The sequence below is a fragment of the Lutjanus erythropterus genome, chromosome 6, assembly GCF_056507025.1.
Source record: "Lutjanus erythropterus isolate fLutEry1 chromosome 6, fLutEry1.hap2, whole genome shotgun sequence".
NCBI classification, from domain to species: domain Eukaryota; kingdom Metazoa; phylum Chordata; class Actinopteri; order Lutjaniformes; family Lutjanidae; genus Lutjanus; species Lutjanus erythropterus.
Genome location: NC_139322.1, coordinates 25,938,572 through 25,950,888, shown reverse-complemented (window position 1 = coordinate 25,950,888; position 12,317 = coordinate 25,938,572). Strand labels below are relative to the sequence as shown.

Below are 12,317 nucleotides of genomic sequence, written 5' to 3'. Positions count from 1 at the left end.
GAATTTAAAAAAAAAGTTCTGTAGGTCTTCCCTATACATGCGGTCTTTGGCTTTGTATTCCCAGACTGCAAGAGTGCCAGAGGGACCTCACCGAAGATTTCTACATGTATAATCTTTTGTTTTTTGACTTTTGTTTGTTAAACCTGGGAAAGACGCTCTAAAAAGAAAACACAAATGACCCCACTGACGGTGAAACGCTCATTGTTTCGTTGCAGTGCAATAATGCGGTCTGACGCAGGGGGGTGCAGTTCTCCGCCAGGTGCGTCTTCCTCCCTCCTGCACCTTCCCATCCCAGCGCTGCTGGTTGTAGCTGCTCCATCGCCTCCTCGCCGCCGTGCAGACCACTTCTTCTTCTTCGCAGGGGGATCCGACTTGATGCGCATAATAAATCATCTCTGCAAGATCCCTTCTTCAAGCCCAATTTCAGACCTACGCGTGTTGGATTTGAGAGCGTAAACACAGAGAGAGTCGAGCCTGTTAACTGGGGGATGTTTCAAATGTGATTCAGCACGGCAAACAACGTGGGTGTTGTGTGTGCGTGTGTGTGTGTGAGTGTTTTTTTTTTTTTTTTTTTTTGGTTGGTGGGGAGTGGAGGAGAAGGGGCAGCGATATGAAACGCGTGTGTTTATGCCTCCTGCGCTACCCGTTCTCTCTGACTGACCACCGGCTCTGTTTTTCACCTGTATGAACGACCTTGCGATTGTGACCGAAATTTTTCCTAACAAGGTTTCCATGGAGGATCAATGTGTCGCTTTTTCCGTGAGGGCTGAATTTGGTTCCTGCTGGTCTCAAGATATTTCAAGATAAGAGGTAAGATACACACACACACACAAAAAAAAAAAAAACAGCACATGGGCGCGCTTTGCAATTGTGATCGTGTACAAATACAGAAATCTAAATTATTTACACAGTGATATTGATATGCTAAAATATTTATTCACTCTAACAGGCTCACACCTCGGCCTGTCTTGCCTACTATCCCGAACTGGCCCATCCGTTCCTCCTGTATTTGATAATTGTTTATTTAAGGCTGGAGTAACGTGACGTGCCCTCCCAACTGCAGCCAATTCCTCCACACTGAGTTGTCTGCTTTCGCATCCAGACACATGCACTTTGATTTTTTTCTTTCCTCTTGAATAAGGAGTTGTTGTGGCTCAGCCATGCTTTTCTTTGTCAAACTGATGTAGAGATGCTGTTGCATTCCTCACACAGTGGCCTCTGACTGCTCCTCTGGCTTTCACCTGGTGTGATGCCACACTGCAGCCTGGTTTCACTTCATCCCACCCTCTCAGATGTGCAGCCACAGGCCAACAATATTGACATTTTTTGTATTTTATTCATGTCCATGACCAACACGTTTTATGGCTAAACCAGCCTTGGGTGCCTGAATAGTGTGTGCATCCAAAAGAAACATAAATGTAACACAGGTGTTCCTATTCCAAATGTATTAAAAGAAAAAAAAAAAACATCTGCAAACCTTGAGAAGTGTCACGGCAATAACTGGTTTTATGTGTCCTGACACACACTCACACACCATTTTTGACCTGCAGCATTCACCAGGTAATTGCATACTGGTATGCCACAATGTCAGCTGGAATATGTGTGATGAATGCAGCTCAGGCCTTCAAAGTAAGTACACTCCCACTCTGCCAGCTGGACTATTTGTTCAACCAGCGTGTTACTTGGATGCAGGCGTAGTGTGATGGAGGTGGTAGATATCGTGATTATACATTATTTTTTCGTGTCAGTTAACCCAGTGGTGTGTTGTTACAGGAGGGTACCCTCCTTGATTGAGAGTGATTCACCCTGCAAAGCTTTCTCACCACCTTTTATCACCGTCATCGTTAGCACCATTATCCATGAGTGCAAGCTGAGAAGGTGTGTGTGTGAGTGTGTGTGTGTGTGTGTGTTCATGTGGGTGGGTGCCTACGTGCTTGTGTGTGAACAGTCTTATACAGTACACACATGTGAATCACTGGGTGATCTGCCTCTGTGTAATATCACTGACAGGATTCTGTAACTCAGTATTTTGCTTTTGTAAATGATTTATTAGATCTTCTGCATAAAAAAGGAGCACATTGCATCCTCTGTTAGTAGCTGACAAAACCCCATTACAAATGCAAACCATAACATGCAAAGTCGACAGTAGTGTAATACCCACTGTACCTTCTCCACACACCAATCCTCAGTCCTGAGGTGCCAGCAGTTTGCACACTGTGGGCCTATCACTGAGGTATGGCATGCAGGACTCTTTTTGAGAGGAAGCGTACCAATCCAATTTTGCAGACTTTGGGGGAAGAGAAAGGACCGAGCGAACATGAAAGGTAGGGAAGAAAATCCTGGCTGAGACCCCACGTGTCTGATTTGACATCCAGGCAGCTGACAAACAATTAGACCCTCCATAAGTAGCGTTCTGAACCAGGCTCGCCCCGGGATTAGGCCACAAATGAGCCGCACATCACGGCTTATGTCTTCTAAATGGAAAGCGAGTGTGTGTGTGTGTGTGTGTGTGTGTGTGTGTGTGTGTGTGTGTGTCTATGTGTGTGTGTGTGTGTGTGTGTGTGTGTGTGGAGGCAGGGTGTTAAATGTGTTGTACACTGTGAGAAAGTGAGTTTGATATGTAGGTGTGTGTGGGCTGAGTGACATTTAGCAGATTGGTGTTATTATCAGTCTGTGCCCTTACTATATCTTGAACACCTCTTGGAGAAATTTGTGGGTTGTGTGTGTTTCCATGTGCGCAGACTGGCTTGTTCATGTGCATGTTTTCTAGCTGTGAAACTCATGAATATTTTTCCCATTAATTAAAGGAATAGTTTGGATTATTTGATGTGCGGTTGTATGAGATACTTATCCATAGTTAGTGTATTAGCTACAGTAGATGCCAGCCAAGTCACACAGTAGCACAAACAAACTAACAGATCAAGACAGTGGTAGTCAAGCAACTCCTGTGTTCTACCAGGCAAAATTAGTGATTTTGCTCATAAAGTTTGATTGGTTTGGAGAGAGCAACATTTGGCAAATATAATGGAGGTTTCCTGCTTTCTGACAGTAAGATAAAATTGTTAAAATATTTGAAACATAGCATACACAACAACTGATATTAATATTTTGAAGTGACCCTTTTTTAAGTAGGTAAAATGCCTTTTGTTGCTGACACCGTCTACAGCAGTTCATTGCTTAGGTTTTGTGCTGTTGCCCCTCCCTGCTTCAACTGACTGGGGGCATGTAGGTTAGGGTTAGGGTTAGGGTTAGGGTTAGTAATACACTGACTATCGTTAAGTACCTCATATAACCCCACATCAGATAATCCAAACTGTCTCTTTTTATTTAATTAAAAAATGACTCAAAATGATTAATCCATCATCAAAATAGTTGCCGATTAATTTGATAGTTGTCAACTAATTGACTGATAATTGCAGCTCTAATCTTTTTACGCAGGTTCATACTGGTGCACACAGATCTGCATGCACTGGACATGTGTGTGTGTGTGTGTGTGATTGCTCTTCTATTGCTGGTTCTCCATTGTGTGTATGTTTGACATTTCATAATTGCATCATTACTCGCTCAGTCTCCTCCTGCAAGAAGTGGGTGCATTGCAATTTGCAACACATGCTACGAGCAGACAGACACTTGCCCTTGATTATGGACCTGGGTGGAATGGCTTCCTCATCAGGCTGTCTTGATTCACCCCAGCATGTGGGGAGACACATGCTGCTGTGGGTGAATCTAATTGATTGGATGGCACCCAATTCCCAGGTCCAAGTCTCCTCAGGCAGCCAGAGTGAATCCGTCCAAGTGAAGGATGAGCTTAGGCGTTGGTCGCTCCCCTAATAGATTGGCATGGGCTTCCTCCCATATGCCTCTGGTATCACCCTCAGACATCTCCGGGTGCAAGTCGGCCAAACCACGGGGCACAAACTAGTGACACTGCCTGGATCTTCACTGATTAGAAATGTGAGAATGTGGATGGAAGAAATGTGACACATCCTGCACCAAACTCCTCATCCAATGTGATCGCAATCATAGTTACTACTAAATTTTAAACTTCCCCTTCTTCTCCAGATTCTTAAAAGGCAAAGTGGAGTAAAAATATGTTTGGGGTTTGCTGAAGTTGGTGTTTGACAACAAAAATTCTCGCTCCAACAGGTCAAGCTCCCCTCTCTCGGTGAACACGAGTGCCATTTCAAAGCTTATTGGATGAAAGTCTCATTTGCCCTTGGCTGCCAAAGATGACGTTGCCATGGAAACAGCTTCTACTGTTATCAATCATCGACTGTCTGGCAGGTAAACCACCTTTTTATATGAGTAATGATTCTTTCACGTTTGGACATTTACAGTTGCGAGATGATAGCTGAAGAGCCGAAAATCACGTCAGTGTCAGAGATGATAGGGTGGACCCGGGCTTAAAGGAACACTCCTCAGTATCGACTTCCATTCACAACACAGAGGCAATACTCTCAATCTTCCTCTCACCACTCTGTGATTGTAACCTGATGGAGAGATGTTAGCTGTTGTTTCCTTGTCTTTTATATTTTCTCCTGGCATCTAGTATAAAGTTTTAAGTATCGCAAACCCAGAGCAAATACTACCGCTTCTGTTACTTAAGAAATGTATTGTTAATAATGCTTTTCATTGTGCTTATCTTCAGAACAGAGAGCAAGGATTGCTCCTATAAATTCATGACAAAAACTTTTTTTTTTGACATATAGTGTACATCAGTTTACTAATGAATGATTAAATTAATGATTGTCTATTTTCTTCCTGATGAGAATAGGTACACAGCATCTATTTGGCTATTTATACCCATCCCCTTTGTTTTATCTATAAAGAGTGATGAATTCTTCATCAATGAGAGATTGCATTGGATGACTTGATAAGACAATGGTCTGTCCCATGGGAGATCTGGGTTTGAGTCCTGTCCTGGTAGACTTGGGTTCCGTCTAGTGTGAAATTAGAGCTATGTATATTTTTCAGTTATTAGCCTTAATGAAGTTTATTTACAGTGTTTTTAATTAGTATTTTTAGTTTTCAGTTGCGGTTAGGTTTAGGCAACTAAAGTACTTTGTTAGGTTTAGATACAAAATCTACTTGGTTATGTTTTTTGAAAGATCATTTTTTGTCTCTAGCCACATTGGTTATTTACGCCCAGGTTGCAAATAGTGTTTTTGGCAGTGGACACCTGGATGCTTGTCTGTGTCATGCTAGGTTATATAAACTCTGGTGTAAATAGCTACATTGGTTATTCCATCCCATGTGCAAATTGCATCTTCCCTAAAAAAAAAAAAAAAAAAAAAAAAAATCACCTTTTTTCTCTCAAGCAGTCAATCGGTCGTTTATTAATGACCTCATGACCAAGGTCAGTGGAATTGGAGTGTTTTCGGCACAGCATTTTCCATGAGGTCAAAACAAGCGTCAGTAACATCAAACACAGGCAGACTTCAACATCACAATAGACACTATATGAAAATACAATTATTTTTATTTCTGGAAAAACAACATACATTCTCAGGTGTTCATTTTAGTCGTTTTAGTGTTCATTCAAGTGACATTTCCCAAGTTTACTACCAACTTCACATTTACAAAGTGTCTCCCTGTTAGAACTGGATACCGTCTTTTGTTCAAACTGACGTGGAATTATTACAGAAAATGACACTTTTTTTTTCAGTCGTTGTGCTCAGGCTGTTACTGTTTCTCTGACAGATTGTCTGGACAGTGGATCATTCCATGGTCCAAGATGGAGGATGGAACCAGGTGACTTGTTCATTCCTGTGGACTCCATAGAAGAAGAAGCTACTCTGACCTGTGATGCAAAGGGAATACCCCCACCCCAGTACAGGTAAGAGCACATTCAAATTAAGTTGTGCGTTCATGTTTTAATAAAGGTGCAGCTCAGTATTTTAGGTTGTCAAAAAACCAATTTATGTTTATTTTGGCTATTGAAACAGGTGAAAATCTGATTTACAAAGATATAATTCACAGATCTGTTTGAAAACTTGATTATAAAAATACCATTTCCAGTACAAACACTCTTGTTTTTTCACAATATGTTTATTGTCACTTTCTTATGACAACTCATCAAGAAACATACTGTAACAACAGTTTAAGACCAGAAATACATACATTACATAGACACACACACATATATGATAACAGATAGAATACAAATAAAATGATACATTCCCCTACATGGTTTACAGTTTACATTCAGGTAAAGTCTACATTTCCATCTTTCATATATGGTTCCCAGAGCTGCACAAAATCCTTTTGCTTGCCCTTAGCAAAGTAAGTTAGTCTTTCCAGACAGACATAATCCAAAAGCTCCCGTATCCACATTTTCAATGATGGTGTGGCCATATTTCTCGTATCGTGCAACAGCCTTCTTGGCTTTAAGAAGTCCAGAGTCCAGAAGTTTAGTCAGTTTTGATGTTTGTGTAAAGCCCTTTGAATATATTCCGAGCACACAGATTTTGACATTCAAAGAGACTTTGATATTAAACATATGTGACAAATATTTTCTAACGTCCTTCCAGTAGTTTTGGATCCCTGAACATTCCCATAGTCAGTCAAATGAAATATCTTTCTCATCCAAACATGTAGTACACACATCAGAAATATTAGTTGACATACTGTATGTTGGAGCTTGACTGGAGTTATGCACTTTCTCAGCTACCCATCACCATCATGGCTGTATAATTTACCTATACATCAACCTAGCTAACGTTAGCATGAGTTACGCATCGTAGATGTAGTGACTTAGACTCATCTGCAAACATCTGAAACGTACTTCTCAGTGGATGCTGACTGGCTCTCACCAGACTTACAGTGTTAACTAAGTTTAACTCAGCTACAGCAACAGCTCACTTGTCCTCCTGAACCTCTCCGGAGCAACTGAAAAGAGATGCAGTTTACGTCTGCTAAAAAAGAAAGGCTGTTTTACCAATAGAAAAACACAGTGAGCAGGACTTAGCAAATAATAGATATTCAAATATTATAAAACTGAGTTAGAAACACATTAGGATATAAAATTGTCTTTACAACCATTTTATGTTTTTTTTTTTTGACAATTTAGAGGGACTCAGGCAGATCAACAGCTCTCATGCACTTTCTCTAATTTCCTCTCTTCATTTTCGTCACTGAATGCATTATCTGAGCTGTTAATGTCATAAAAGGACCTTGTTTAATGTCAAGTACTGTGATCAGTGCAAGAAATATAAGGCTTGGGTGCACAAGGACATAAAAACAGCGTAAAATCTCTTTAAAATGACTAGAGTTTGAACGATAAATCACTCAATTGTCAACTATTAAGTTAACCACCAACTCTTTTGATATCAATTAATCATTATGGGTCTTTTTTTCAATTAAAAAATGTCCAAACCAGCTTCTTACATTTTCTGGTTTCTTTAGTCCTCAGTGACAGCAAACTGAATATCTTTTGAATTGTGAACAAAACAAGATATTTGAGGACGCTCCTTGGGCTTTTTGAAACAGCGATTATCATTTTTTAAACTATTTTCTGACATTTTATCAGCCAAACAACCTCTTAATTAAATCAATAATAAAAACAGTCATTTGTCGCAACCCCAACTTTTAAAAACAACTGGATATTTTTTGGCGCAAATCTTTAAAAACCAAAACATATATAGATATATTCATATTGCTGTCAGTCTTGCTCATTTATATAAAGCCTATTTCAGTCATTACAGTACTGTAAATAAGGATTTAGAAATTCCAAGGTTTTACACATAGAATAGAGAGGTACTTAGACTGAAATGCAAACAGACATTCAAAGCAGTGGCATCATTATGGCTTCACTAATTCTTATTGACTAACACGTCGGCAATCTGCCGCTTGTCTCGCCAGATATTATCTTAGTGACACATGTGTAGCATCTTAATGCATCTCAAATCTCCCCTTATAGACTGATGCACGTTGGTAGACACCAGTTGGCACCAACAGACATTGATTACAAGTGTCTTTGGCGTTCAAAAGTGGAATTATTGCGGCACAGACGAGCTGAATGATAATCGCTCATTATCTCAGGTTTCTCACATTTCTTGCCTAAGACCAGGTATTTCCATGTACTGATTAAAGGTGAGATGAGCATGTTTAATGTGGCGTCTTCTCAAGCTGGCTGTGCTCGGCTCTGCATGCCCTCAGCACCTCTCCGGCTCCTCTTCTTGAAGTGTAAATGGGCTCACACTGCTGCCTCCCCCTTCTTCTCCTTTCCTCTGCCAGCCCTGTCACTCATAAAAGAGACGAGACCTTCATAGTATGCACACTGTAGCGGCATAAAAAATGCTCAGGAAAAAGCCACATCTTGCACGGAAGAGCATCCTCTCCGCAGCGGGCCGTAAAAGTGGTGCAGTTTTAAAAATCTAAACAGAGGGTGACTTTCCTAACCTTTTCCTGACCTGAGATTTGAAGCCTGTGGCTCTGGACTGCAGGATCATCTGGAATACTCAAGTTTCTCTGTGGTCAGATGGTCAGACAACATGTGTTCACAAAATGACTCTCAAGCAGAGTAATTCGGTTTTTGAGTGGCTATTCAATCACCTGCACGATGTTCAGGGGACCACTGAACAGCAGAGGCACTACAGAGCAGGTCAAAAAGAGGTGAAAGTGGTGAGGACAGGACACAAACAACTAAACACACACAGGCGTGTATCACAAGCGCATCCAACCTTTTAGATAATCATTGTGCAAACCGTTTCTCAAACTGTTGGCTTAAAGGGATAGTTTGGATTATTTAAAGTGGGGTTGTATGACAGTAGATGCCAGCTGGTACACCCCCAGTTTGGAGAAGCAGAGAGGGGCATCAGCATGGAGGCTCTGCAATGAACTGCTGTGGACAGGGTCAGCAATAAAAGGTGTTTTAGCCACTTAAAAAAACTCCACCTAAAAAAAACTCATTATCAGTTTTGTATTTATAATATTGCCACTGGGCAGCACGGTGGTGCAGTGGTTAGCACTGCTGCCTCACAGTAAGAAGGTCCTGAGTTCCCCCCGCTGGTTGGGGCAGGGCCTTTCTGTGTGGAGTTTGCATGTTCTCCCCGTGTCTGCGTGGGTTCTCTCCAGGTTCTCTGGCTTCCTCCCACAGTCCAAAGACATGCATGCTAGGTTAATTGGTGACTCTAAATAGCCTGTAGGTGTGAATGTGAGTGTGAGTGGTTGTCTGTCTATGTGTCAGCCCTGCGATGAACTGGCGACTTGTCCAGGGTGAACCCCGCCTCTCGCCCAATGTCAGCTGGGATAGGCTCCAGCAGCCCCGCGACCCTTACGGAATAAGCGGTTACAGAAAATGAATGAATGAATATTGCCACCACTTTACGTTGCTGTGAGACTGTCTTTTCTGATGGGAAACTGCAGAGACAAATATCGCTCTCTGCAAAGCAACCAAACTCCAGTGGTGAAATCAGTCATTTTACCTTGGAAGATGGGGGAGTGTCTGCTCTACTGTTGTCTCTATCTGTTAGTTTGTTTGTGCTATATCCAAACTGTCCTTTTAAAACACCAAAGTCACACAATAGCACAAACAAACTAAGTGAGATTGATTGAGACAGCAATAGATCAGCACCTCTTGTGCTCCGTGAGGTAAATCCACTGATTTTGCCTGTGGACTTTTATTTGGAGGGAGTGACATTTGGGTTATATAATGGTGGTTTCCAGTCAGTCAGAAGCTTTCTGAAAATATTTTAAATATAGCATACTTAGCTTTTGTTGCTGACCCCGCCCACAGCAGGTCATTGCTTAGCTCCCGTGCTGGTGCCCCTCTCTGCCTCTCTAAACTGGGGGCATGCCGACTAGCATTTACTGTAGCTAATACACTGACTATCGAAAGGTACTTCAAACAACCCCACATCAACTATTGCAAACTATCCCTTTAAGAATTAGTAGGGTTAATCTCAATTCATGCAGAAACACAGCTATCAGTTATAAGTGCCTAGAATATGGCAGCAAGCACTCATCAATATTCAATGGCTTGGATTATTCTTTAAGAAATTATTTTGGTAGTTAGACTTGAAAGCATTTGCAAAGTTGCCCACCATGGCCTCCACGTCTTTCATTTCCTCTTAAGGAAAGCAGAATAGAAAAATGTGGCTGAAGGAATAAAATTATTTTGTGTGCTTGCAGAGAAATGGGACTTTCTTGAAAAGTGCTCTGCCCTTGAACCCATCAATGTTCCATTTCTGAATAGCATTTAAAAAGAGACGGTGTGTTGTGGTGGCGGAGAAGGAAAGTCTTTTCTTTCTGAATAATAGGACTTGTTTAAATCAATGAATTAACCTCGTGTTTTTAAGAGTTCTTTTAGGTGTTTCATTTGTTTGATAGTGCAATCTGAACTTGGTGTGCAAAAGTATTATTTTTTAAATTCCCACGCCTGCTAAGTGTAGAAAAGATGTAATGGAAGGTGAAAAGGAGTGTAAAAGACATCCTTTGTTACATCAACCCACTGTTACCTCTTGCCAAGTACTAATGTCTTATCCTAATGAGAAGTCAAAGGTGGAATAATGTCACATTATGTAAATATAATGTGGCAGAGAAGGGGTGATTATGGTTAAGACTGATGATAATATCTAGGATGGCTTCTAAAACCTTTATCTTCGTCTTCCCTTAAATAGCAGAGGACAGCTTTGTATATGATACTCTAAGATTAAACTTTAATGATCCCTGTGGGGAAGATGGGATAGCTGCAGCAGGAGCAGTAGTGATAGTGCAAAATAAAGAAAACTAGAATAAAAGCAGAAACATACACTATAAATAAGGCATTTGCATGAGACACATAACCAATAATCCCGTAACATGTAAGTTAAACAAATTACTTAGAAGTATGGACACTGCAGCGTTCTGCATTATCAGATTAAATATACAATAAAAACAAGTATGAACAAATGCAGAATATAATAAAGGTAGAAGCTTCTGTGCAACATAATAAACTTTAGTTCATCAGTTAACAGATGCTTTTCAGTAGAGCTGCAACCAAAGGATTATTATCAGTATTGATAAATTTCTTGATTGATCAATTATCTGATTGGTCCATAAATTGTCAGGGAATGGTGAAAAATGTTGATCACTGTTTCCCAGAGGTGATGTCATCAAATGTCCTGTTCTGCCTACAACCAAAAGATATTCGGTTTACCTTCAACAGAGGACAAAAGAATCCAGAAAATATTGAATTTTGAGAAGCTGAAATCACAGAATTTAAAAAAAGTGACTCAAAATGATTAATCCATTATCTAAATAGTTGGTGATTGATTAATTGAGTAATCATCTGCTGCTTATTTACTTTTTAATATTCATTTAATGTTTTATTTTAATGTATTTCTAAGTTCTTGTAAAGCACCTTGAATTGCCTCGTGTCTGAATGGTGCTATATAAATAAAGTTGCCTTTGCCGTTGCCTCTGAAAAATGTATGTGCATTTATCGTCTGTCCTGTCTAAATAAATACTTTTGTACTTTTGTTTGAAATTTTGTTTGTTAAATTGAAGCGCTGCAGAAAAAAAAGTCAAAATTATAACGGCAAAGTTTGTGCTGTTGTGTCATTGTTGATCAATCTATTGATCCATTTCTCCATTAATTGTTTAGTTGTTTTGTTCATAAAAAAGACTACAGTGTCTTAAAGCCTAAGGTGATGTCCTCAAATGTCTTTTTTGTCCCCAACCCATAGATGTTTGGATTATTGTTTTGTCAAAGAGAACTAAAGAAACAAGAAAATACTCACATTTGAGAAGCTGAAATCAAAGAACTTTTTTTTCTTAAAGAATAACTCAAAATGATTAGTTGATAATCGTAATAGTTTCTTATTAATTCAATAGTTGATAACTAAATGATTAGTCAACTAACTGTTGCAGCACATTTATCACCTGTCTTCTCCAAAGCTCTGTTTCCACCAAAATACCAAGACTTTTTAGTCCCCAGGAAAAACTTTTCAAGGAACTGAACGGTTCCTTCAACCTGTCGTTGTCTATGTATTAAAAAAGTGCCAGCTATTTTTTTTTTTGCATGCATGAACAAGAAAAAAAATGGTTTGGGTTTCAGATTTTTTAAAATGGTGGCTAAAATAATAATTAAATCACTCAGCAGTGTTCTGTACTTCAAGACCCCCCCCCCCATCCCCCCACCCTGGTCCTTGCAAAGCTTTCTTGTCCCTAGGGAAAGTTCAAGTGCTGGAAGCTCGGCCCAAGATTCGCTTCATAACTTTATAAAAAAAACTTTTGTTTGAAAGTTTGTTTATTTGTCAGGAAAGTTGAAGCACTGCAGGACAAGAATTAATGATAAAATTGATAAAGTTCATGCTGTTCATGCTTCGAGCCTGTGA

The 12,317-nt window shown here is 40.1% G+C and overlaps 1 protein-coding gene across 1 annotated transcript in view; it reads left to right on the top strand.

Annotated features, from left to right (window-relative positions):
• Window positions 1-361: 361 nt before the first annotated feature.
• cntn3a.2 (contactin 3a, tandem duplicate 2) overlaps window positions 362-12,317 on the top strand; it is a 51,786-nt gene continuing 39,830 nt past the window's right edge. The window contains exons 1-3 of the mRNA XM_084720019.1: window positions 362-810; window positions 4,147-4,284; window positions 5,701-5,836. Coding sequence (XP_084576145.1) covers window positions 4,230-4,284; window positions 5,701-5,836 — 191 coding nt within the window. The 5' untranslated portion in view covers window positions 362-810; window positions 4,147-4,229. The remainder of the gene's footprint in view (window positions 811-4,146; window positions 4,285-5,700; window positions 5,837-12,317) is intronic.